This window comes from Oryctolagus cuniculus, chromosome 1 (assembly GCF_964237555.1).
Source record: "Oryctolagus cuniculus chromosome 1, mOryCun1.1, whole genome shotgun sequence".
Taxonomy (NCBI): domain Eukaryota; kingdom Metazoa; phylum Chordata; class Mammalia; order Lagomorpha; family Leporidae; genus Oryctolagus; species Oryctolagus cuniculus.
Genome location: NC_091432.1, coordinates 106,366,798 through 106,389,358, shown reverse-complemented (window position 1 = coordinate 106,389,358; position 22,561 = coordinate 106,366,798). Strand labels below are relative to the sequence as shown.

Sequence of the window (22,561 nt, the reverse complement as noted above, 5' to 3'; positions counted from 1 at the left end):
ATGGCAAAAGGAAGACCTTTCTCTCTGTCTCTCTCTCTCACTGTCCACTCTGCCTGTCAAAAAAAATAAAAATAAGATTGTCAATTTGTTAAGTCAACAACAGGAGTCACTGTGCACTTACTCCCCATGTAGGATCTCTGTCCTTAATGTGTTGTACTATGTGAATTAATGGTATAACTAGTACTCAAACAGTACTTTATACTTTGTGTTTCTGTGTGGGTGCAAATTATTGAAATCTTTACTTAGTATATACTAAATTGATCTGTATATAAAGATAATTAAAAATGAATCTTGATGAAGAATGGGATGGGAGAGGGAGTGGGTTGCGGGTGGCAGGGTGGTTATAGGGGGAAAAAGTCACTATAAACCAAAAGTTGTATTTTGGAAATTTATATTTATTTAATAAAAGTTAAAAAATGCAAAAGAAAATACATATGAAGACATGTTCAACACGCTGCTAGTCAGAGAAATGCAATTCAAACAAGGAAATGCTATCACATACAGATAAAAATGGCAAAAATTGTAAGTCACTTGGGCCCCATGTGCGACCACCAGATTGATCTGACTCCTGGCTCCTGGCTGTTGCAGGAATTTGGGGAGTAAACTAGCAGGTGGAAGATTGATATTTAACTCTTTTTCCCCTCCTACCCACCTTACAAATAAATCAAAATGAATAAACTTTTCTTAAAAAACTCTTGATCCCTCTTCCACTTGATCCCCTCTTGATCCCCTTCCACTCCCCTCATTGGATGGTCTCCTCCAACTCTTTGAATATGCAGGCATGCTTAGCAACTGGCTTCAAAGACTCCAGTCTAGAAAGGGAAACAGTAAAAATCAAACCTAATTCTGATTGACTCACTAGCAAATTATACATGAGAAATACCAAACAGGAAAATCTATACTAAGAAATCATTCATTCTTTTAAGTGTAGTCATATTGTACCTGTTCTGACTTCTATTTATTTTGAAAGGCAGGGAAACATAGACTATCCATATCTTGGTTCACTTCCCAAGTGATTATCCCATAGATTATTCCCATAGATTATCCCAATCTTGGTTCACTTGCACAGGAGGGCTGTGCAAGACAGAGGAGAGGAACCAGAGACTCAATGTGAGTCTCCCATGTGGGAGGCAGGAATCCAAGTACTTGAGCCATCACTTGCTGCGTCCTGGGGTGTGCATTAGCAGGAAACTGGAACTGGGAGCACCCTGATATGGGACGTGGGTATCTCAAGTGGCATCTTACCCGCCACAGCAAACACCCGCCAAGGCTTTATCTTTTGAGATGCACACAAAAACATTTACAGAAGAAGTGATATGGCGTTTGGAGATGACTACAAAATAATCCATGGGGGAAGAGGACAAGAGATGGAAGTTTCAAGGACACAAGAGCAGGGATAACTCTTCAGTCTGGGTCACGGTCTATGAAAGTTCATTATGCTGATCTCTGAAATCTTGCCAAAAAGAAAAAAAGTTTAATAAATAAATCTCTGCTGAGATGTACCCTCTCTAAGAATCATTTACATTTACTAAACAGATTACTTCATATCTCCATTTGACTTATCTGCATTTTGATTATCTACTTTATTAAATATTCAATTTTCATTATAACCACTTAACAGGCATTCTGAAGTTCTTACTAAAGCAGACTGAAGTTCTGTTCAAAGATGATTTGCTATCCCCTGATGCAATGTGCTACCACTGAAGTGTTTATGGCAAAAAAACTACATTTTAGATTTCCAACGCACTGAGCATCCTACTACATACATGGATGTATAGGGAAAAAGGACACCAAAATATTAAGAGAGTCTTCTCTGTACAGCATAGTTTTTTTTTTTTAAATATTGAACTACTATTTTATAATCAGGAAAAAAAATGACATACAGAACTAAAAAATATAGACTATGTCAAAAGTGAAAGAAAAAACCCTATAAAAAGCAGACCAGTAATCAGAAAGTACACATAAAGCCAGCTCTCAGCTAACATTAAAAGATTCTTCATTGTAGAATACAGATACTTCATCAAGGCCAAGCTTCCTCAAGACAGAACTTCTTAATCCTATTCTAAATGTACTGAGTGGGCTTCAGATACTCACTCACTTTGCCAGTGTCCTGCAGCTGAACAAGGGACACTCCACAGAGCACACATGTAGTATTCAGGTAATTGGAAAAGCAAATGCCACTGTAACCTGGTCAATATTCTGAATTACTCATCAGTCCTTTGTGTGTGTGGCTGGATCAGTTCTCCTTTAAGGAATTGGTCAACTCTGGATGTATGCAGAAATCAAACTTCTGAGCCTGCATCACAAGACCTAAAAGTAGGGTGGCCCGACTGAGATGGTATTCTAGAGTGACCCTCACTCCCAGTGCTAGCCATCCTCCACTCATCACTATCTTTCAATAAGGACCTGCCTGGATTTAGGCTGCAAAAATCTTACCTCAAGTCATTCACTAAGCAGATAATTACTAAGGTCTTGTTAAGTAGAACCTACAGTGTTCTCTTCCCCCTTAGCTCATTATGCTCCATTCAACTTGACTTTCTGACAGTTCCAAGAATGCACTAAGGGGGCCAGCACTGTGGTGTAGAGAGTAAAGCTGCTACCTGCAGTGCCGGCATCCCATATGGGGACCGGTTCATATCCCGGCTGCTCCACTTCTGATCCAGCTCTTTGCTATGGCCTGGGAAAGCAGTAGAAGATGGCCCAGGCCCTTGGGCCCCTGCACCCATGTGGGAAGGAAGGATGCAAGGGAGGGGGAGGGAGAGAGAAAGAGAGAGAAAGAGAGAGAAAGAGAGAGAAAGAGAGAGAAAGAGAGAGAAAGAGAGAGAGAGAGAGAGAGAGAGAGAGAGAGAGAGAGAGAGAAGAAAGAAAAAGAAAGAAAGAAAGAAAGGAAGGAAGGAAGGAAGGAGGGAGGGAGGGAGGGAGGGAGGGAGGGAGGGAAGGAAGGAAGGAAGGAAGGATACATTAAGTATTTTGTTATCTCAAGGCCACTGTTCTCTGTAACACCCACAGCCGCCTTCCCATCTTCCTTCCTGCACTAGACAAACTGTCACCTAACCAAGGCAGCCTGCACTAACCATGCCACTCCAGTCAGTCTTTCCTCTTCCTCAGCCCCGCCATTTGCCTTTACCACAGTACCTTTTAACTTAGTAGACAACTCATTCTTTCCTCTTTTGTCCACCTTGCTCAGTGAAACAGAAAAACTCTATGAGGGCAGGGATATGTTTAAGTCCTCGCTAGACACCCAAATACAATACTCAATTTAAATCAGAATCTTCATTACATATGAGCATGGTAAAATAATAAATTAACAATGAATTATAAATCTTCTCATGATCAACTAAACACCAGAACTCTCCAAAAAAATGGATATGTGCTATCACTTTTAAGTACTTTAAGCTATATATTTTCAAAGGAGAAATTTCCAAAGCATGGCTCATTCTCCCATGTAACTTTGAAAGTGTTCTTATTAATGATCTACAATCTCCTCATTCCCAAGGGTCTTCCGGTTTGCTTTTCTCAAACACTAGCATTAACCACAGGAAACATTTATGTTCTTCAAACCTGAATGAGATTTTGGATTTAATTCAAATAAAATTATTTTAAATTTCAACTAATATCTAAACTCTAAAATAATTGTAAGACTCATAACTAACTCTCCACTCCCTGCTCATCTTCAGAAAGCCAGCATTTAAACACCAACAATAAAAGTCACAAATAAAAATTCCAGAATGTCAACACTGGAAAAACAAAGTTCCAATATCCAAGGAGTTTGCAGTTTACCTAGAACCACTTGTGAAGACCACAGAAGGCCAACAGGGTGTAAAATACAGGAACACCGAACCTTTACAAGAGGCTGATCCTTATCTCACCACAGGGTTCTGTCTTAACCAGACTTAACTGTGAGGCTTCTGGGATATTTTCCAAGCCCTTTCATCTAGTAACTTGCAAAAAAAAAAAAAAAAAAAAAAAAGAGTAATTTTGATCATATCATAATCCCTTTCTCTTGGTTTTAGACTGAAGTCTGAGGCATAAATGTACCAGTGACTCCCAAACTTCAACCTAGGGAGTAGCATATGCCCAGGATGCAGGATGACATTTGCATGTTTTTAAATCAGTTTATAATACAACGAAAAAAAAAAAAGAACATATTTGGATTTTTCACAAAGCTAAACGTATTCAAAGAACCTTTCCTTTTTTTCTGAAATTACATCCTTTGTGTTTCAAAATGTGTTTTATGAAATGATGGTAACAGCAGATGGTGTTTTTAACACTGTTATTTGGTAAAAGCTGGCAATCCCCACAGCATACCCAAATGATGTACAAATTCTGCCATTCACAAGATCCAGAGTGTGTAGAATGCTGATAGTCTGAAAAGCAAATGGGCTTTTCCAGGGGGTGGCTGCCCTGGGCAGGGAGTGCCACTCCCAGGACCCCGAAGCCTACTGAACAGTAGCCACCTTTGCTTCTACTTCACTGAAACCACACTGCAGTTTCTCTTCACAAGATCTTTAACGTCTCTACTACTCTTCAGCTCTGAAGCTGTTTCTTCTAGTTGTTAATTATGAACATACAAAGGGGCTACCAAAAGTTCACAGAAAATGAATTAAATTTACTTTGGTTAAAAAATTAAAATCTGGGGCTGGCGCTGTGGCATAGTGGGTAAAACCGCTGCCTGCAGTGCCGGCATCCCATATGGGTACCAGTTCAAGTCCCAGCTGCTCCACTTCTGCTCCAGCTCTCTGCTATGGCCTGGAAAAGCAGTACAAGATGGCCCAAGTCCTTGGGCCCCTGCACCCGCATTGGAGACCTGGAAGAAGCCCCTGGCTCCTGGCTTTGGATCAGTGCATCTCCAGCAATTGCAGCCAACTGGGGAGTGAACCAGCATTGGAAGACCTCTCTCTCTCTCTCTCTCTGCCTCTCCTTCTCTCTCTGTGTAACTCTGAATTTCAAGTAAATCAATAAATCTTTTTTAAAAAAGTTAAAATCTATGAAGATGTTTATCATAATACATATTTTCCAGTAACTTTATGAAGACCCTTTGTAAATCACTGAGCTATCAACATACTTCACAGAAGACTTTAGGGAATAGGTAGAATGACATAATAAGCTATTTAAAAACACTTAGAATGGTAAAGAGAATGTGCAAGAAAAATGAGTAATTTGGACAAAGAATATAACCAAAATGAGTGAAAGTATAAAACAGCATACAGGCTCTAATAAGTAATACCACTAATCAATATAAATGGTTAAATAAACTCAAAATGTTAAGTTTTTCTCCACAGAAACAAAGCAGGCCTGGATCCCAAGGCAGCTTGCACAGGCTTATTCAGCCAGACTATCCATGGAGTACACGAAACTCAGGATTCAAAAGCATCTCTCTCCCCCTTTCGTACAATCAAATTTGGAAGAAGGACACTGGAAGCTCCTAAAAGACATTAATTTGTTATATTTCCTTTATCTTTAAACAAAACAGCAATTTCATATCCCACTGTCATGTTGTTATTCCCAAACTGAGAAACAAAGGAATATTACCCTTCCTAAGGGCACAATCAAGGGTCTAGAGTCCAGCTCCTCCAATCTGGTCCCATTATTCATTGGTTCTAAGAAAGGATCATTCTGAAAATGGGTTGTAGCATAAAACTTACCACTTCTGTAGCTTCTGAGTGTACAGTTCAGTAGCATGAAGTACACTTATGTTGTCATGCAACCCAAATCACCTATTTTATGCTGGATTCCTAAGCTGTTCAAGGTATGCCTTCATTTGCCCGAGAACATGTATTTTTGCTCCACACTCCTCAACCTTCCCATTTTCTAGTGCTTGCACCCACTGAGAGACTCTTGTTTTCTGTATCCTAGAATACCAGTGGTATTATTACACAGGTGCAAAAGTGGAACTAATTCAATTATCTTGAAGACCAAGATAGGTCTCATATCCCATGCATTCAACTTGGCATGTCAATTGTCAAAGCAACTAGTGGGATGAAGATGTACAATTCCTTCTTTTTAAGTGGATTTTGAGGCTGTAATATTCCTTTCCTCAATAGAAAATATGAAACGGAAGATTTCTTCATGGATATCACTACCACAGGCATCTACAGTTTTTATCAAGAACCACATAAAATTAAAGGATCTGTTCAAGTAACTGAAATTACATTATTTCACAACAGATATACAAGCATATATCAATAGACACATAGCATAATAGCTTTTGCCTTGACGGATATAGAACATGGCAGTGCACACCCTGATCAATAGATATGGGATACAGTAGTGTTTACCTTCATCAATGTGTTACATATGGCTTATCCTAGCAACAACCGATTCTCCACTGTCCTTGATGATTAGTAATTGTTCAAAGTGTTAGGGCACTTGAGTGAACCTGGCATACTCCTGTACTATCTCAAGGCAATCAGTGTGACAAAACTGCACCTGAACATTAATTCTAACTACTACTTTTTCCTTAAGGCTTACACATATGAGACACAGAGAGCTCCCATCTGCCAAAAGAAACTGTCAATTTTTGTGAATTTCTCAGACTGGTTTTTAAATAGAGACGTATTGTTTCACAAGTTAGAAAACATGGGTATCTCAGATTTCATATTACCAACTATGGCCAAACTGCTGGAATCAAAGGGCTCTTTCCTACCCAAAGACTCAGCACATGGTTAGAACACTCAAGGAATACTGAAGAGATTATCATCACAGTACCGATTCATTCACTCATGAGTTTAATGCCCAGGGAAGTGTACCTGGATGCTCCCACGAATACAGCTTTCAGGATAACTACTACACAGAACCATCACCAAATGAGAAACCCCCAAGAGCACAGGAATACCAACACTGCAAGCAAACATTGATCATTTTTCAAGCTGTAGTTATACTAATTTGCAACACAGTTCATTGAACAGAAATTACTTCACAGCTTCAGGAATCCCCTATGAGATTAAATACCAGCACTACAAATTTAAACTTATTTTTAGGCAGACTATTAAGACTATTAAATAATTTAACTAATCATTGAACCATCATGTCTTCATGCAGACCTGCATCATATCAGATTTGCTTATCTTACAGGCTGCCAAATATTTCACTAATATCTAGCACAAGATCCACTCCAGGACAACAGAATTCGCTGCATAATGAAGATAAAGAACAGAGGATTCAATTGGTGAGGTACCCATTCATGTGACAGAAGACTTAAAATGGGTGCCAGCAATTAAGGTTGTTTTTGTTTTTTGGTTTGTTTTTGTTTTTGTTTTTTTTGACAGGCAGAGTGGACAGTGAGAGAGAGAGACAGAGAGAAAGATCTTCCTTTTGCCGTTAGTTCACCCTCCAATGGCCACCACGGCCAGCGCGCTGCGGCCGGCGTACCGCGCTGATCCGATGGCAGGAGCCACGTACTTATCCTGGTCTCCCATGGGGTGCAGGGCCCAAGTACTTGGGCCATCCTCCACTGCACTCCCGGGCCATAGCAGAGAGCTGTCCTGGAAGAGGGGCAACCGGGACAGAATCCGGCGCCCCGACCAGGACTGGAACCCGGTGTGCCAGTGCCGCAAGGTGGAGGATTAGCCTAGTGAGCCGCGGCGCCGGCCAGCAATTAAGTTTTTAAACTTATTTATTGCATGTGGGCAGGTATTTGGCCTAGTGGTTAACACATCCATGTTTCATTCCCAGCTCCAGGTCCTGACTCCAGCTTCTGCTAACCCAGAGCCTGGAGGTAGCAGGTGATGGCTCAAGTAGTTGGGCTCTGCCATCCGTGTAGAAGGCCTAGAATGAGTTCCCGGCTCCCGGCTTCAGTCCAGACCTGACCGCTCAGCCACTACGGTTATTTGGGGAGTGAACCAGCAGATGGGGAGCTCTTGCTTGCTCTCCACATTGTGGTGCAGCAAGTAAAGCCATCATGATGCCGATTCGTGTCTCAGCAGCTCCACTCCCCATCCAGCTCCCTGATAACGGCCTGGAAAAAGCAGCAGAAGATGGCCCAAGGGCTTGCAGTCCTGCAACCCACGTGGAAGGGCTGGAAGCAGCTCCTGGCTCCTGGCTCAGACCTGGCCCGGCCCCAGCCATTGCAGTCATCTGGGGAGTGAACCAGTGAATGGAATATGTCATTCTCTGACTCTTCCTCTCTCCATAACTGATTTTCAAATGAATACATAACCTCTAAAAAAAAAAAAGCAGTTAACTGGTTTTAGCCCAGTGTTTTCCTATCTATCCTTGCATTAGAATTTATGACATTCCTGAAAGTCAAGTAAAGGTAAAGACCATCTTGCCAAATTTCAATTGGACGCAGTCTGGTCAGTCATACTGTTAATGGAGTTTATACTAGTCCTCAACATGACAGTTAGTCAGAGGCATTAGTCAATACTGATTTAAAATAATGCCCAGCCATCAGAGCTAACCAATCGCAAAACTCTTTCACAGAGGTCCTACACTGAATCGAGATCTTTATCAGTATTAATTAACTAACATTATAAGGTGACTGTGGCTCAAGCACTGAGTTCCGAACTGTATGAGTAACATTTACTTTTAAGATTTATTTATTTATTTGAAAGTCAGAGTTACACAGAGAGAGGAGAGGTAGAGACAGAGACAGAGACAGAGACAGAGGTCTTCCATCTGCTGGTTTCACTCCCCAGTTGGCTGCAATGGCCGGAGCTACACTCAGGAGCTTCTTCTGGGTCTCCCATGTGGGTGCAGGGGCCCAAGGACTTCGGCCATCTTCTACTGCTTTCCCAGGCCATAGCAGAGAGCTGGATCAGAAGTGGAGCAGCCGGGTCTCAAACTGGCACCCATATGAGATACCGGCACTGCAGGCAGCAGAACCCGCTATGCATCAGAGCCAGCCCCAAAGTAACATTTACTTCTGACAATACTTTGAGTTAGCAGCAATAATTTTAAGTCATAGGTAACAAAACTTAGTATATGTAAAAGCACTAGGTGAAATTACAAGCTTTTCCTCATCTACAGTTTAGTGATCTGCTATCTATAATGATGACACATTAGGATCACACTACTACATTCATATAATGACTGCAATTGAAGAGGAATATAATTTGAAATCATCATAGAAGTCTTAGGCCGGCGCCGTGGCTCAATAGGCTAATCCTCCACCTTGCGGCGCCGGCACACCGGGTTCTAGTCCCGGTCGGGGCGCCAGATTCTGTCCCGGTTGCCCCTCTTCCAGGCCAGCTCTCTGCTATGGCCAGGGAGTGCAGTGGAGGATGGCCCAGGTGCTTGGGCCCTGCACCCCATGGGAGACCAGGAAAAGCACCTGGCTCCTGGCTCCTGCCATCGGATCAGCGCGGTGCGCCGGCTGCAGCGGCGGCCATTGGAGGGTGAACCAACGGCAAAGGAAGACCTGTCTCTCTCTCTCACTGTCCACTCTGCCTGTCAAAAATAAATAAAAAAAAAAAAAAAAAGAAGTCTTCTCATTTGGTGGTTCTCAATGAGAAGCAGGTCACCTCTAGGTCTCCCCTAATTCCAATTTCTTAGCTTACAGAGGCACTGTCAGAATAGAGAACACAAGAAAATGAGATGCGTTCTACAGATAATTCTCCTGCACCCTTCTGCAAAGAACTTACCTTAGAATCGTGCTCTAGGGGCCAGCACTGTGGCATAGCAGATAAAGCCGCTGCCTGCAGTGCTGGCACCCCATTTGGATGCCAGTTCAAGACTCAGCTGCTCCATTTCTGGTCCAACTCTCTGCTATAGCTTGGAAAAGCAGTGTGAAGATAGCCTAAGCCCTTGGGCCTCTGTACCCACAAGGGAGACCTGGGAGAAGCTCCAGGCTCCTGGCTTCAGATGGGTGCAGCTCCGGCCATTGCAGCCATTTTGGGAGTGAATCAGCGGATGGAAGCCCTCTCTCTCTGTGCCTCTGCCTCTGCCTCTCTGTAACTCTCCCTTTCAAATAAATAAATAAATCTTAAAAAGGAATCATGGTCTAGAGTACATAAGCTTAGGATTAATACATTCAAACTGAACTCTTTTCTTGGCTATTTATTGACCACTGGACCTAGGGCAGCAGGCTAAGTATGCTCTATAAAGCTGGCATAGTGACAGCCTTACATATAATATGAAGTCAACAAGCCCTAGTTACTACTTGCAGAGTCCTCGACTGATGGCTTACTTAGATTGCTGGAATGCAGGGCTGTTATTCTGATAGCAAGGAACCCAAATCTACTTCTGTGGAGCTTTCCCCACTTATTCCAGTCTTAACTTATTTATAAAGCAAAACGGAACAAGTTCACTTCCTGCATGACTATGAAAGTTAATCCAGTTGCATTAAAAGAGTTTAAGCATTAGCTATACCACTTTAAAAAAAGTCATCTTTTACCAATGATTAAACTACTAAAGAAAAGATGGTACAAAAAGGTTTGCATTTCAATAGAACTAGCTTTATTTTTTTTTTTAAACAAAAGAAAGGATCTAAAAGCAAATGCAGATATGTACCAAGGGATGGGCATGGCCTGGTTCTTACAAAGGAGTTGCTGTGCCATAATGGAAACAGCTAATTAGGAGAAACAGAGAAGTGTCTGCTAGCGTCATCTGGAGATGCAAGGTAACTGAAAGAAGGTGCTCTGCCCAGCAATCTGCATGGAAAAACAAAACAAAACAGAAACAAAAGAACAGAAGTTGCTTCCAGAGAACTATGTAGTGGCAGCATGAGAACTGGCATCAACTCACAGTCTTCTCATTTTCCCCATTTTCTATAATTTTCCTCTTCTTCTCGTCTGTTTTTTTCTTGAAGATGTTATTTCGGTAAAACTGAAGTTCTTTGATGCTTTCACTTATGTCATCAAGTGCCCTACAAGCAAACATATCACACCAAATAAAACGCCTAGAACCAGAGGAGGGGGAAATCACTTCATGAGGTAGAACTTCTTAACTTAAGAACAACACATTACCGCCACTGCCTCTATCTAGCACCATCAACAAGTGCAAAAAGCCAATTTTCTTTAAGTGTTTTTTCGTGTTTTAAAAAACTTTTGATAGAACTCATAAAATAGAGGCGATCAAAATTTCCCAAACTCTTGCGTAAGATGGTGACGCATTCCACAGCTGGAAAAAAAAATTCCAGGGTCTAATAAGTTTAGGAAAAAATACATCAGATATTTCTTTTCTTGTCTGTAGAGCATTTAGTGCACTCAGGTGTGCTATGCATTCCTAAGAGGAAGCTATGCTAATACAAAGCATTTCTAAAACTTAATTGACCACAACTGTGGAATACTTAATACAAGCTCATGGAACACAGTCTGGAAAAGACTACACAAGACTTGGTGATATTCCTGAACAAAATACACCTACTTGAACTCAAGCCATGACTCAGTCATGATAATAAATATTGTCATAAGAGGATCTACCTTCTCCCTGGTGATTTATGCTATAATCAGTGGCAGCCTGCCTTCATCTAACAGCCTTGCTTCTCCTCCAACATGCTGTTTCTTATCTCTCATAGTCTGAGAAATCAGGTAACCCGGAATAGCGGAAAAGTATGCAAGTAGGGGCCAGCACTGTGGCACAGCAGGTTAACATCCTGGCCTGAAGCAACGGCATCCTATATGGTGCTGGTTCTAGTCTCGGCTGCTCCTCTTCCGCTGCAGCTCTCTGCTATGCCTGGGAAAGCAGTGGAAGATGGTCCAAGTCCTTGGGTCCCTGCACCCACATAGGAGACCCAGAAGAAGCTCCTGGCTCCTGGCTTCAGATTGGCGCAGCTCCGGCCATTGCGGCCATCTGGGGAGTGAACCAGTGGATGGAAGACCTCTCTCTCTCTACCTCTCTCTGTAACTCTTTCAAATAAATAAAAATAAATCTTAAGAAAAAAAAAGTATGCAAGTAAATCCATGATCTCTGAATGATGGGTCAAGGGCCTCTGCTAAAGAATCAACAGCACCAACTCTGGTGCTAGAGTTTATGACAGTTCTTTGGCCAAGATAATAATCAGCTTTCTTCCCAAGTCTTGAGTATATGGTAAAGAGCTGAAGCTGGAAGAATACAGCTTCAAGCTAAGTAAAGGTACACAACCACTTATCCACAATACTGAAATCTAGAACAGATGTGAAAACTCAAAAGAACTTTTAGAATCTGTTATGTGGCAAAACTTCACCAGTCTTGACATGAGATTATTTAGTCACCAATTACTCCATTTGCTAAGAAGAACCATGCAATTCACTAGAGAACCATCAATGTGTTCTCTGATGGAGTGCTTCTTCAAATCTTGTTAGTAGGAGTGGCACATGATAAATAATATGGGTATACTCCCACCTTTTTGAACTGTCAACTATTGTGAAGCCCAAAACATTGCAAACTTCAATCATTTCATATAAACTATTCTAAGCTTTTATCATTATGCTATATTCCAGGTACATCCAATTAAAAGAATATGAGAATGCCACATTTTGGCACAGGGTATGGTCTTTCTCTGTTTGTCAAGAACTGTGCATGGCACATAGGAGTTTAGTAAATGGGTGAACCAAAAACTCCACTCAAAGGACAACCCTTAGACACCAGTTGCCAATCTCCTGCTGGGTTTTAGGTTCCTCCCAAAAGTTTACAATATCAAAAAGAAAAGAACCAGTAAAGGACAGGTGATGCAAAAGATATTTAAATTACTTGTATACTTGTGCCTGAGGCAACATACAAAAAACAATGTGAAAAACAAATGTGTCCAAGCAAGACAACTGTATCACATAGCTGTTCACAAAGTGTTGTCACTGCAAATGGCTACAAGTCCGTATTCTCTATAATAATAATACTCCTTTCTAAAAAGATCACAGATATTTTCATCACACCTACACACTAGTTATCTAGTGATTGTACAATGCAATAAAGACCATACCCACCTCAGACTAGACTCCTGATCAGAATTTCTGATCATCTTAGTAAAAAAAAGCTATCTTTCTGCTAGATGACTTCCACCTTTCCCTCAAGGAGAATGTGGAGATGGGGCATTATTTCAGTCAGGATCTGGGGAGTTGTGTGTTGTGTCAGATTAGCAAGTGCTTGGCAGGACCCAACCTTACCTGTGAGAGGCGGCCTTCTTTGGTGCAAATTCATATTCTTCTGGATACCAGCGTCTATACACAGCAGAAATGGAACTTTCAAAGGAAACTGTCTCAAATACACCAAGTAAATACCTCCTTCAAGTAACTGATTAACACTGAAAAAGGCATGTGGGTCCTAACTTTGGGACTCTATTTTCCACCCTCTCCTCTCTTCATTCCACACAGCCTCTTTGAGCAAGGCCATCAATGTGTAAGATTCCTAACTCTGTAACTTCAGCCCAGCCTTCGCCAGGCTCTCTATCACGGATATAGGCCTGCCTGCTGCACACCTCCACTGAAAACTCCACTCGACACTTGAAAGCAACACAAATAAAATCACACTCGTGGTTCTCAACACCTCTCTTCCCCTCCACTGGATCTACTCTTCGTCTTAGCCTCTCTCTTTGAGCAATCCCATCATCCACCTACGCTGCCCAAACTAGAAATACCTCAGACCCCTTCCATGTCCTCAGTCTCCCGGACAAGGGGCCAACGAGGTGCTGAGCCCCTCAGGTATTTTATGTCGATATTCAGCCTACCCATCCCCTAAGGGCCGTTTACCTAGCCCTACTCTATTTACCACCACTTTTCTCCCACCCTCTAGTCCTATCATTCATTCTTCGACTTAAAACTTGCTCGATGGAATCCCACCCCTTGTAAGATAAAATTTAAACTCCTTAATATGGCACATAAAACTTTCCTAACTCAGTCTCACCCCTACCTTGGCCAACTTCATGCTCTGTACTACAGCATTAACGAACAGTTTGTAATTCCTTCAACACATTTGCCTCATCCTCAGGCTCCCTCACATCCTCACACCTCCACTTTGTCTATGGAATGTTCTTTCCATGCTTAACTACTTGGAAAACTTCTACTCTGCTTTAATCTCAATTTAAAAGCTATTTTTCCCAGGTCGGTACTGTGTCATAGTAGGCTAATCCTCCACCTGTGGGGCAGGCATCCCATATGGGCACCAGTTTGTGTCCCAGCTGCTCCACTTCTGATCTAGCTCTCTGCTAATAGCCTGGGAAGGCAGTGGAAGATGGCCCAAGTGCTTGGACCCCTGAACCAGTGTGGGAGACCCAGAAAAAGCTCCTGGCTCTTGGCTTCAAATTGGCCCAGCTCCAGTCATTGTGGCCAATTGGAGAGTGAACCAGCAGATAGAAGATTTTTCTGTCTTTCTTCCTCTGTAACTCTACCTCTCAAATAAATAAGATCTTTTAAAAAATAAAGAAAGCCATTTTCCCAAATAAAGCTTTCCTTGACTTCCCACCCTCCTGCTCCAACACAATTAGGTGCCCCTTCTCTTGGGCTCCCCATATTCTAAATGCACCTTTCTGCTACACAAGTCATACACAGAGTATTTTCAGAGTGTGCTTTTCACACATCTGTCAACCCACTTGACTCTAGGTTACTTAAGGGCTTTTCATCTCTGTATATGTTCCCAGCAAACAGGCTATCAACTGGCAGAGATGAGTGCTTAAAAAACTTCCCAGATTAATGAAATTTACATGAAAGATTTTTCACATTGGTTTCTCCAATTCTCACCAGTCCAGGCTAAATGAAGGTACTTTTAAGCAAGAAAGGGATACACCCACATGGCACGCTTAGTTCTACAGCTTTATTCACTTACTTTCTACAAATTCTCAAATAAAACATGCTAAATGAGGCAATTTAATGGATCCTAAATATAGCCCTTACCTGCACAGTTCTTTAACAGTGCTCACATCAATTATTCTATAATGAAGATGTTTCATGAACTGGGGCATGTATTTGTCAAGAAACTTCTTATCTGCATGAACTGAATTTCCTAGAAAGACACGAAGCATACTGCATCTGTGTATTTCTAGTAGTATACAACAGGATATAAAAAGTCATAAATTGTATTTTGAAATGGAGATGATTTTTTTAAATTCAAACAATTCCTAAAAGCATCTCTAAATTTCCAAATAGTTCTGAGAGCATCTGACTTGTTTATAAGTGCAAATTTCCAATTTTAGTCAATTTGGTTCAAAATAAATCTATGAATGACCTCTCATGGAAAAAAGATTAAATTCATCATTCTATATGCTTAAAATACTGCATAAACCTATTTGTTATTTTTCAAGATCATACCAGATGTGCAAACTTCCTCCTCCCAGTGTCACAAATCCACATTAACACTAAAGATTTAACTGAACCATGTAAGTAGATAAACCTTTATTTACATTTCACATTTTTAACAAATCATATCCATATTCATATTTCCATACAGTAATTTATATTTTAAAAAACACTAAATTTTAAATGAGAACTTCCAAATAAACATCAGCCACACTGGGGGGAACATTTATACAACATATGTTCTAGTATTTAATGCCTAAACATTTTTCTAAAGATTTAAGGAAAGTGTTACCACATCAATTTACATATACAAATGCAAATGTACCTCATAAAACATTAACTTCCCTCTGATACTGTCAGCCCTTAAAAATCATAGTAGGAAAAAAAATCCTAGAAGAACTGGCTTGATCTCTTTAGAAAGTCAGTGTCACAGGGGAAAAAGAGATAGGTGGACAGCTGTAGATTAAGAGACTAAAGACATAATAATAACTAACTGAAATACATTGGTCTTGATTAGATGTTTGGGAAATTCAAACATGGACTAGATTTTATCACATACTATTAAATGTTAATTATCTTCAAGGCAAAATGATACTGTGTTACATAAGAAAATGTCTTCATTCTTAAGAGATACTTAAGTATTTGGAAACAAAATGTCATGATGCTTGCAATTTACTTTCAAACATTCATCAAAAGACAAGTAAAAGCAACATGGTACAAAGTTAACAATTACTGATCCAATTTTTCTACACGTTTCAAATTTTTCTATGATAAAAAGATAGGAGGCCAGATTTCATTGAATTAGTCTGTGTTTCCTGGATCTCCTGTCAGGTTTCAGGGCATTTCCCCCAATACTCATGACATAAATTATACAAGGAAACTTGAACACAAAAGTGAGATGTATAACCCAAATCAAGGTGAGTGGAAGACATGGACGGTCTTGGCTGGTCCATCTTGGCTGGTCTCTCGTGAACCACTACAACAGAAGACTATCTACAAGATACACATAGGATTGGATTTTACCTGCAAGTGGACAGAGCCCCGGAGGAGTCTGCTGTCGTACAAAGGACAGAAATTCATACTCTGCCTGCTGCAATGTAATTGTACTCTCCTTCACTGCCTTGGTAAGACCAGACTGCAAGAGAGAATCCCCAGCCCCCACCAGAAACACATGAAGTCAGTTTTCAAAGGCATCCAGAAATGAAACTTCACTTCTAAAATGGGCAAATATAACCACAGATGGGCCACTTTTAGAGCTCAAGTTCAAATTGAAACTGCCATCTTTGCACCAGGTTTCTTAAAGAATCCAAGTCAAATAAGCTATGTTCCTGGTTGTTAATAGCATTTCCACAGTCAAAAAGATGGTGCTCAAAGTCCAAGGATATATAACCTCTGGGAAGAGACAACTATTAACAGGAGAGCAGCATCCCCCTCGTCTGACAGTTGATGTCTAACCTGATCCAAAAGACTGACTTGAGTAATACTCGACACTCCACAATGCGTTCGCGACAGACTGAATGTAGGAGAGAGAAAAGAGGACATTTGGGAGAAGAAGATCTGGAGAGGTCCCAAAGATGAAACGTAAACAAGCAAGCAGTTTCCCAGGCTTGCCAAGCAATCTTCCTCTAACCCTCTTTTTAATACCATCCAACAATGGTAAAGAATTCGGATGTGGGCGCAACAAGCTTGTTACTGATCCCCAAAGCAGCAATCCTTTTATTTGGTTATGTTACCTTCCCATGGTGCTCCTTACACCAATCTGACATGCTGTCCAGCAACTCATCTGGCTGTTTTATGATCAGGTTAGGACCCTGTGGATGGGAAAAGCCATTAGTCACCAAGAATCCACAGGCGTAACCTTGCTCTTAGAGGTAAAAGTTAAGCTGCTCTAAAGACTTGATATACATAGCAGAGAAAGAAAGAGATAAGGACACTTTGTGAACTCCAAAGTGCTCTTCATTCAATTCAGCACTATGGATGACATCAAAAAAGTACACACACAACCAAATACCAAAATGCCTACTAACAGAGGACACAGATATCTATCAAGAGTCAGCAAACTATAGCCCCAGGCTTCAACTGTTTTGTTAATTTTTATTTCATGTGAGAGGCAGAGACAAAAACAGAGAAAGACGAATCTCCCATTCACTGACTCACTTCCCAAATGCCTGCAACAGCCAGGACACCAGGAGCTGAGAACTCGATCCAAGTCTCTCACGTGGGTGGCAGAGACCAGAGTACTTGAGCCATCATCTGCTGCCTCCCAGGCATTAGGAAGTTGGACTCACGAGCAGAAACAAGTCTTGAAACCAGGATTCTAATATCCCAATCAGTGTCTTAACAACTACACCAAACATCTACTCCACTGATGCTTTTTCTGACCCTAAAGCTAAGAATGATTTTTTTACATTTGCAAGGAATTAAGAAAAAAAAAAAAAAGGACAAATGATATACATGTATACAGCATGCAAAGGCTAAAATATTTAATATCTGGCTCTTTCCAGTGAAGGTCTGCCAATCCCTGATTATGAGTTCATTTTCAAAAGTGTCTATGTTGCCAAGTGATAAAAGCAAAGTGCAGGACAGTACATACATGCATAACTTCATTTGTTTTTAAAAAATACATTTAGATACACATACAAAATATCAAGAAAATACATGAGGATTGAGGATGAGGGTGGAGAACAGGACAAGAAAACAAATCTATAACAGAAATACTTCAGATAAAGCTATACTGTTTAATAATCATGTTGTGCATTTTTTTAAAAATGTAGAGATAATAGGTGGGACTGGTGTTGTGGCACAGTGTGTTAAGTCACAGCTTGCAATACCAACATCCCATATCGGAGTGCTGGCTCAAGTCCTGCTCTGCTTCTGATCTAGCTCCCTGCTGATGTGCTTGGGAAAGCAGCAGATGACGGCTCAAATACTTGGGTTGCTGCAACCCATGTGCAAGACCCATATGGAGTTTTTGGCTCCTGGCTTCTGCTAGGCCCAGCCTTGGCTGTTGCAGCCACTTGTAGTCTGAACCAGCAGATGGGAGATCTCCCCCTCTCTCCCTCCCTCTCCCTCATCACTCCTGCCTTTCAAATAAATAAATGAATCCTGAGAAGAAAAATAAAGGTAATAGGTAACATCTGAAAAAAAAAAAAAAAAAAAACAAAACTGACCCTCAAATTTTTAGCTCCATTTAACAGAACATTCAACTGTGAGTTTTCAGATTGAGCCCCAGGAGTAAAAGTAGCCTGGCCATGGCATTAAGTCACCTTAGTTTCTCCTTCTTGTAAGATGGTGTTAATAAAACGGTCCCCTTTCTCTCATATGGACATTAACAGGATAAAAGAAATTACAGACATGAAAGTTCTTTGAACTCTCTGAAAGAAAATTACTCTATAAAATTCAAGGTATCATTACTACCAATGTGGTAAAAATAATTTGTGATCACTAAAAGGTATGGCTAGAATTTGACTAAAATATGCCTAAAATTCCTTTTTAATCCTACAATTAAAAAGGAGTTTTAATCCAACAAGAAAACTTCTATTCATAATCTCTTTGAAAAAAACAAAAATACTGCTCCAACAACATATTTTTATTTTTTTTATTTTAAAGATTTATTTTATTTATTTGAAAGTCAGAGTTACACACAGAGAGAAGGAGAGGCAAACAGAGAGGTCTTCCATCCGCTGGTTCACTCCCCAGACAGCCACAGTGGCTGGAGTTGTGCCGATTCGAAGCCAGGAGCCAGGAGCTTCCTCTGGGTCTTCCCATGTGTGTGTAGGGGCCCAAGGACTCAGGCCATCCTCTGCTGCTTTCCCAGGCCACAGTAGAGAGCTGGATTGGAAGTGGAGCAGCCGGGACTCAAACTGGCACCCACATGGGCTGCTGGCACTGCAGGTGGCGGCTTTACCCACTACACCACAGCACTGGCCCAAACATACTTTTTTAAAAATCAAAATCAAAACGGTGAGGCTGGCACTGTGGCATAGCAGGTAAAAACGCCACCTGCAGTGCCGGCATCCTATATGGACACCGGTTCAAGTCGCAGATGCTCCACTTCCAATCCAGTTCTCTGCTATGGCCTGGGAAAGCAGCAGAAGATGGCACTCCTTGGGCCCCTGCACCCTCGTGGGAGACCCAGAAGAAGCTCCTGGCTTTGGATCAGCCCAGCTCCAGCCATTGCTGCCATCTGGGGAATGAACCAATGGATGAAAGACCTCTCTCTGTCTCTCTCTCTCTGCCTCTGCCTCTCTGTAATTCTGCCTTTCAAGTAAATAAATAAATCTTTAAAAAAAAAAAAAAAAAAAACCTCAGGGGCAGACATTTAGCCTAGTGGTTAAGAAAGACACCCACTCCCAAATCAAATATATGGTTCAACACCTGGTTCCAACTCCTGACTCCAGCTTCCTGCTAATGCTGACCCTAGGAGGCAGTGGTCATGGCTCAAGTATCGGGTTCCTGCCAAGTGGGAGACTTGGTCTGAATTCTCCACTGCCAGTTACAGCCTGGCCCAACCCTGGCTATCGCAGGTATTTAGGATAGCAGATGGGCGTTCTCTCACTCTTTCCCACCCCCCAAAAAATAAATTATATTTTCTTAAAAATCTAACAATGGTGGAAAGAAGCAAATCTAAGACTACATAACTTATTCTAGATTTCAGTTTGGATGTACAAAAAAATCCTCCAAATAGGATAAGACATCTTCCCTAAACCCTTACATAAGAACAAAACATATTTTCCACAGAACTGACAGCCCCTAAGCTTTTTTTTTTTTTTTTTAACATCCTTATCCTCATCTGATTTAGTCTATTTACAAATGCTGCACTCATTGGCAGCTATGTGAATACATACCCAAATTTCCTCCAGGGAACATATCAACCTACTGGTCCATTAAACTGTCATTATATCAACAGTCTAACGGACAACTCTTCTTTGGCCAAGGGTAAGTAGGGCTGGTAAAATAGACACTTCTCTTCACTATTCATCTCCAAGGAATTTCAACAGAAAAAAACAACCAAACCTAAAACTCAAGTGCTTTATTTATATAAAGCTAAAATAAGGTTGACATAAAGCCTCATAATACTCCAGCTGATGTGTCAGGAAGATAAGGCTGGTATCCACAAATGCAGCAATTCATCTATAAATGCCTTCTCACTTTTTCACCTACCCAGGAGAATAAAGGGAAGTCTTAATGGTAAAATTATGAAATTCATCCCGTGCCAGTAATACACCGATGTTCCCCACCCCCGAAGCCTGGTTAAACAAGACTCTCTTTCCCACAAACACCCTTGTTTTGTTCCTATTCTAGAGTCTCTTCATGACTCTGAGGACTGCTGGCAGTCTAAAACAGTTATTCACGGTCAGAGATTTCCTTCTCTACCAATCAGATGGTGTCTCCTACTTATTACATGTTTCATCAGTGGCTGAAATGCAACAGATGTGTTTTATTTGTTTTGCTTAATGTTTCAGTGGAAAGAAACAAGTACAAACCTTAACTGTGCCCAGCATATTGAGAGCACTTTATGGATATGCATCAACAGAAATTCTAAAATCTTAATGCAGATCTAGAAGAATCATATGTCCCAGTTAAAAAAAGCAGAGTGAGTGCATATGGAGTCAAGTTAAAGATCACGCCATAAAGATGTGAATGTTGGCATGAATCACTAAACCCGAGCACTTATTGAGACTGCTTTGAACTACTTGCTCCCCTCAATTAGTAGCCAGGTGGCCTTGGGTAAATTACTCTTCAGGCCCATGCCAAAACGTTCTCAGCCATAAAATGAGCACTGTAACAGTACTTACCCTACAGTTGTGAAAATTAAGAATGGATATATGTAAAGCACTTAGAATTGAGTCTGGCACACAGTAAGGTCTCATTAACTAACAGAATTTATGTTTCTGTAAATTCCTGGCATGGCTAATTGAAAAACTAGGCAGCAAGTTGGATTACATACCAACCCTACCAGGACCTACCACATTATTTTGGATGTTAATCTACATAAACCCCAGTTTTCTTATATCCTAATTAAAGAGATGGAGTGGGGGAGAAAAATCTCTGTATTTTCAGTACCCTCTAACCAATATGACTGGATTACACGACATCACCTACTTCAGCCAAAATGTTAAGATCAGAATCAGTTATCAGACAGGCCATCTCAATAATCTGGTCCTTCTCAATGTCCAGTCCTGTCATCTGCAACAAAAAAACAAATATATAACACACACAAAACCACCTTTCTGGCCCTTCCGACCCAAGTTTATTTACCAGGCATTCCCTCGAGCTTATTCAGCTGATATCCCACGGGCAGAAGAAAAGCTAACACTCCTAAAGCAGGGAAGTCGTCAAGGTGCGAAACGTGACTTCTCATTCATTAAACACACACTCACCAAAGCTCTGCCATTTGTCAAGCCCTGAGACTCCACTCTGGGACAGCTGCAAAGTCAGTAGAATGGACAGCTGACAGCCAGCACTCGTTACTAAGAGTTAGCTCACTACCATCACTACCGTTTTCCTACTGACGACACCCCCTGGATGTGCACAATTTAATAGAATTACCCTCATTTCAGAAAGGGCGACTCTGAGGCTTCTGGAAGAGGGGAGCCCTCCACAAAGGAAGGGAAAACCAGAACGGAGGAGAAGGGTTCTGGTCCCAACTCAGACCCTCACAGGCAGCATGACCTTGGCAGAGTTGAGTCCTCGTTTATGGAACGAGGGAAGTAAGGCTGAGTCATCTCCGGAGTCCCGTCTAGCTCCAGCAACCTGGGGTCCTTTAAGGCTTTGGGAGGGGCGGCGCGGGGTGGGGGGCAGAGTCGCGGTCCCCAGCTAAAGCCCCCCGCGACCCCAAGCCCGGAGGCCCCAGGGCATTAGGGAGGTCCACGTCTGGGCGGAGGGGGTGGGGGCGGAGAGCCATATGGAGACTCCTCCCCGGCGAGAAGCCCCTTAGTCCGGCAGCGTCCCCGACCCGGCTGCTGCTCACAACCCGGCCTCGCTCACCTGCTACACCTGGGATCCAGCGCCCGCCGCTCTCCTGGGGCTGGCACGGCCGGTCGGTCCCACGCGCGAACCCTCTCTCGCCTCCCCTCACCCCCGCCGACCGCACTCACCTCCAGGTCCACCCAGACCATCCGCTGAGCCATGCTCTCCCCTGCCGCCATGGCCGCGCCACCTTCGCGGACACCCCGCGCCCCGAACTGCCCGCCACTCCCTCCCACACCTCGCAACAGCCTGGAGCCCAGGGAGCCGCCTAGCATCACCCGGCACAAGCCGCCACGGCCCCAGCCCCGCAGCCGGCGCTGGCGCAGGCGCGATGGTCGCTAAACGTCGCAAACCCGCGGGGAGGCGCAGGCCCCGAGACCACAGCTCCCAGCATCCCGTGCGCCGGCTCGCCCAGGGCCGCGCGCGGCTCGGGTGCCCAATGGGAT

At 42.1% G+C, this 22,561-nt stretch overlaps 1 protein-coding gene across 3 annotated transcripts; it reads right to left on the bottom strand.

The window, feature by feature from the left end:
* Positions 1-770: 770 nt before the first annotated feature.
* Positions 771-22,543, bottom strand: REXO2 (RNA exonuclease 2). Of its 3 annotated transcripts, none has more exons than XM_051819563.2 (8): positions 22,244-22,543; positions 21,249-21,332; positions 16,877-16,954; positions 16,167-16,278; positions 14,742-14,850; positions 13,020-13,073; positions 10,684-10,804; positions 771-812 (listed from the first exon to the last, which is right to left on the bottom strand). In XM_051819563.2, exons 1-8 carry the CDS (start codon positions 22,388-22,390, stop codon positions 786-788), a joined length of 732 nt encoding a protein of 243 aa, XP_051675523.1. In that variant the 5' UTR covers positions 22,391-22,543; the 3' UTR covers positions 771-785. The 3 variants fall into 3 exon arrangements, with proteins under 3 accessions (XP_051675523.1, XP_008259339.1, XP_002708465.1); XM_008261117.4 differs by lacking the exon at positions 771-812 and adding an exon at positions 10,373-10,589; XM_002708419.5 differs by lacking the exon at positions 771-812 and having other exon boundaries at positions 10,540-10,804.
* Between the last annotated feature and the right edge of the window lie 18 nt (positions 22,544-22,561).